This window comes from Phoenix dactylifera, chromosome 9 (genome assembly GCF_051530095.1).
Source record: "Phoenix dactylifera cultivar Ajwa chromosome 9, Ajwa_hap1_PhDact_Kaust_v1.1, whole genome shotgun sequence".
Taxonomy (NCBI): Eukaryota; Viridiplantae; Streptophyta; class Magnoliopsida; order Arecales; family Arecaceae; genus Phoenix; species Phoenix dactylifera.
The window spans coordinates 33,176,372-33,179,816 of NC_143198.1; the positions used below are offsets into that span (position 1 = coordinate 33,176,372).

The following is a 3,445-nucleotide window of genomic DNA, read 5'->3' on the forward strand; positions in this document are numbered from 1 at the left end:
TCTCTTCTTTTTCTTTTCTCCTCTTCTTTTTTTTTTCTTTTCTTTCTTTTTTTTTTTTCTTCTTCTTCTTTCTTCTCTCTTTTTTTGCCCTCCCGTAAGGTCGGCAGCGTCAGAAGGAAGCCGCGCCGTGGCGGCCGCAGGAGGGGACCTGGCCGCAGCCGGCAACGATTGGCTAAAAGAGAACTCTTCTCCTTCTGCGAGGCCGGCGGCGCCAAAAAGGGGCCGGGCCGCGGCGGACGCAGGAGGGGGCCGAGCCGTGGCCGGCGCCAGCAGCAGGACACGGGAGGGCGCCCCCTTCTTTTTTCTCTTCTCGGCGGCACGGAAGAGGGCGGGGCCGTGGCAGCCGCGGAAGGGGGTCGGGCCGTTGCCGGCAGCGGCCGCGGCGGGCTGTTGCGGCCAACCCCTTTTTCTTCCTCTTCTTCAGTGGGAATGGAAGATCAATAGAGGTGGGAGCATTTTCGTCTCATAATGAAATATTGAAATATAGCTAGATCGATTGTTGAACAACTAGTCAACATAGATTAAAAGTTAGAGTCTAGTCGGAAAAAAAAAAAAAAAAAAGGACCGGTGATTAGTTTTTCCTAATTAAAAATTCTTATCACAATGGTTTCCATCTTACGTGTAGCTTTGCATATAAATCTTCACCACTCTTCCTAATTTTTTTTAAAAAAATGGATTATCTATCTATTTCTGAAGGCTCTACCCATGCAATCCTCCACCGATCCTCCATATTTCATGTGTCTCACGTGCATAGCACGTTGCGAGAGCAGGTATCACGGTTTTCTTTTATTAGCATGAGTGGCGAACCGATCCGAACCCATCTAAGAGCAAAGCCATGGAGAAACTTTGTTTATTGTCAGAAAAAGAGAGGATTGGAAGTGCGACAGGAGCAAGCAAAGCACCCAAAGATAAGGGTATGTTTTGATGAAGTGCATGACAGACAGCAGAGAGCATTCAATGAAATTAAGCAGCAGCAACAAGGGGAAAAGGGTTTATTTTACTAAGGATCAGGAGCAGAGCTCCTTCCGATGAGACGGCACGACATCTCGCTAGAAGCTTTCAAATGAAGCCTTAGAGAGAGATGATGATCATGCTTCCTCTTCCACTTGGTCTCCTTGGACCCCGCAGTAGGCCTTGAGCACGTCTCCTACTTTCGGAGCGGCCTCCGATGTGCGGAAACGGAAGTAGTCCGAGAACTCGAACGGCTTGAAGAGAGCCGGGTGGTGCTGATCAACCAGCTCCTTGGGGGCTTGGACCACGTACCCTTCCTTGGGAGCGGCTGCAAAGATGATGGAGTATCTCGTCTCTTCACCACTCAGCACCACTCGATGCTTGACGGACTGCAACCTTCCGTTGGTCCATGCCTTTTAGCAGACAAAAAACAAAACAAAACAGAATAAAACAAAATAAAATAGGGTCGACCTGCTTAGCTTTGCTTGTTAATCTTTGAAATATAACTATATATATATATATATAGTCTAAAGCTAGCTACTTGATCGTGGGCATCTTATATATCTTATATATCTTATATATCTTATATATCTTATATATATACCTCAAAGGAATCGGCCGGCATGACTATGAAAGAGTTAGGGCTGGCGCGGATCCAATCACCATTCTTGATCTGCACCTCAAGCCCGTTTATTTCATCCTGGGAAATAATGGTCGGTAGGTGAGGATCCGTGTGGCTCGGAAAGACCTCCATCTCTTGCTGTTGACCGGGTTCATTGTTGTATGACGACAATCGCAGACCGTAAGATGTGGATTCGACGAGACAGTCATGGTACTTCTCTACGCCCAACCCCTCCAGCACCATCTTTTGGATCATCCGACCCAACTCCTTTAGTCCCTCTACGTAGCACTTAATCGTCTCACTAGCCAAACAGAGACAAACAATAAAGTCGGCATATTTTTTGGTAAATCAACAATAAAGTCGGCTTTACAAGAACAAGATAGTGATAAAAGATAGATATATATATGTATATATATGTATATATAAAGAAAAGGGTAACAGGGCATCTCAATGTATAAGCCTCCTGCCGGTTTTGGAAGCTAAAAATGTATAAGCCTTCGCATGAAGAAAGATAATTTTCATATTTTGAACTTACGACACTAAAGTTAAAATAAATTTATCTTATCATTGCACCAAAACCCACTTTCCACGATACGTACGTACAGGCACACTCCTTTTTTGTAAACAAAAATTATCTAAAAAGAGATGATTGCATTGGCAAACAACGTAGCCAAGCGCAAGATCTTTCTTTCCTTTTCTAAGAATAGTAGTGAGATCACAGCCAACCATTCAATAGAAATAATGGATTTATTACTCATGGCAAACACTAGTTATCAACTGGAAAATATATTCAAAGATTTGAATACTTATTTAACCTCTTTCCAGTAGCGGAGTGGTGCAATTAATTTTTGGGCGATATATAGTCATATTACATGGTATTTAATTATATGCAGGATGGAGAAATAGGATTCCGAGAATACTATATACAGGAGCCTTGAGATCTTCATTTATGAGAACTGCAGGTTCTACCCCAACGGTGTGAGATAGTGCGTGATGTGCCTACGTCCGGGGGTGGTTTACTATAGGTCAAGGATTAAAGAATAGAGGAGAAATCTCTATTGTTCGATGAACCTCCATTTCTTATACACAGTTATGAATAGGTCAAGGATTAAAGATAAATAAAATGGCTATCTAAATTAAGGATCAGGTATCAAAACTCAGTCAACAGAGAATAAACATGAAATGATAGGATACCAAAAGCTTGCATTTCCTTGGGGCCACATAAGATTGGTGAAGGTCTGGATGCCCTCTGGTGTGCAATCCGGCATGTCCACGCTGTCCAGCGCCTTAAGAGCGGTATGGCGTAAGTAGCCAGGGCTCCGCGACTTGGTCTCGGCTGGGAGGCTGAGCACCTCCCTCTCTGCAGCTCCGAAGACCGTCTCGCGAAGCTGCTGGGTGACCCCATCATAGATGACCTCGAAACAGCCGTAGGACCGCAGCGCCTGGAGGACCTGGGCTCTCGCAGCTTCCCATTCCGGGGTCCCTGTATGCTTCTCTCGCAGCCCTGAGAGGTCTATTTGGGGTAGTTGGAGCTGAGCCATGTCTCAGTGGTTCTTGGCACTAAGGATGCTACCTTTCAAAGTAGAGATAGGTCTTTAGTATCTCTTGTTCTTGCTCTCCCCCTTCTTCACTGTTATATACACAGCGAACCCATGCATGGACGCCAGCTGTCAAGACTTGCATACCCTTTTTCCTTTTTTTCTTTTTTACACGGAGAAAAATTACTTTCTCCCAGTTTTTCCGATTCTTGTCCTTACGTCTTTCCCCGATGATGATGATATTAACGAAGGGATGCTATAAAATAAGTAATAGCATGCAGCAGTTATATTTATTATGGAGTCTATCATGCATTGTACGTAGGAAAAATTTTAA

The 3,445-nt window shown here is 44.3% G+C and overlaps 1 protein-coding gene across 1 annotated transcript; it reads right to left on the minus strand.

Annotated features, from left to right (window-relative positions):
* Positions 1–888: 888 nt before the first annotated feature.
* Positions 889–3,187, minus strand: LOC103720888 (putative 2-oxoglutarate-dependent dioxygenase AOP1). Its single transcript, XM_008810847.5, has 3 exons — positions 2,768–3,187; positions 1,556–1,874; positions 889–1,364 (listed from the first exon to the last, which is right to left on the minus strand). The coding sequence occupies exons 1-3, from the start codon at positions 3,112–3,114 to the stop codon at positions 1,089–1,091; spliced, it is 942 nt and encodes a 313-aa protein (XP_008809069.3). The 5' UTR covers positions 3,115–3,187; the 3' UTR covers positions 889–1,088.
* Positions 3,188–3,445: the final 258 nt, after the last annotated feature.

Bases quoted from the DNA above. Each gene is read 5' to 3' on its own strand.
- LOC103720888 (XM_008810847.5), bottom strand. From the start codon at position 3,114: ATGGCTCAGCTCCAACTACCCCAAATAGACCTCTCAGGGCTGCGAGAG. The intron at 1,875-2,767 runs GTATCCTATCAT...CTGTTTGGCTAG, and splicing joins CAAGGAAATGCAAGCTTTTG to TGAGACGATTAAGTGCTACG. The intron at 1,365-1,555 runs GTATATATATAA...GTCTGCTAAAAG, and splicing joins TGCCGGCCGATTCCTTTGAG to GCATGGACCAACGGAAGGTT.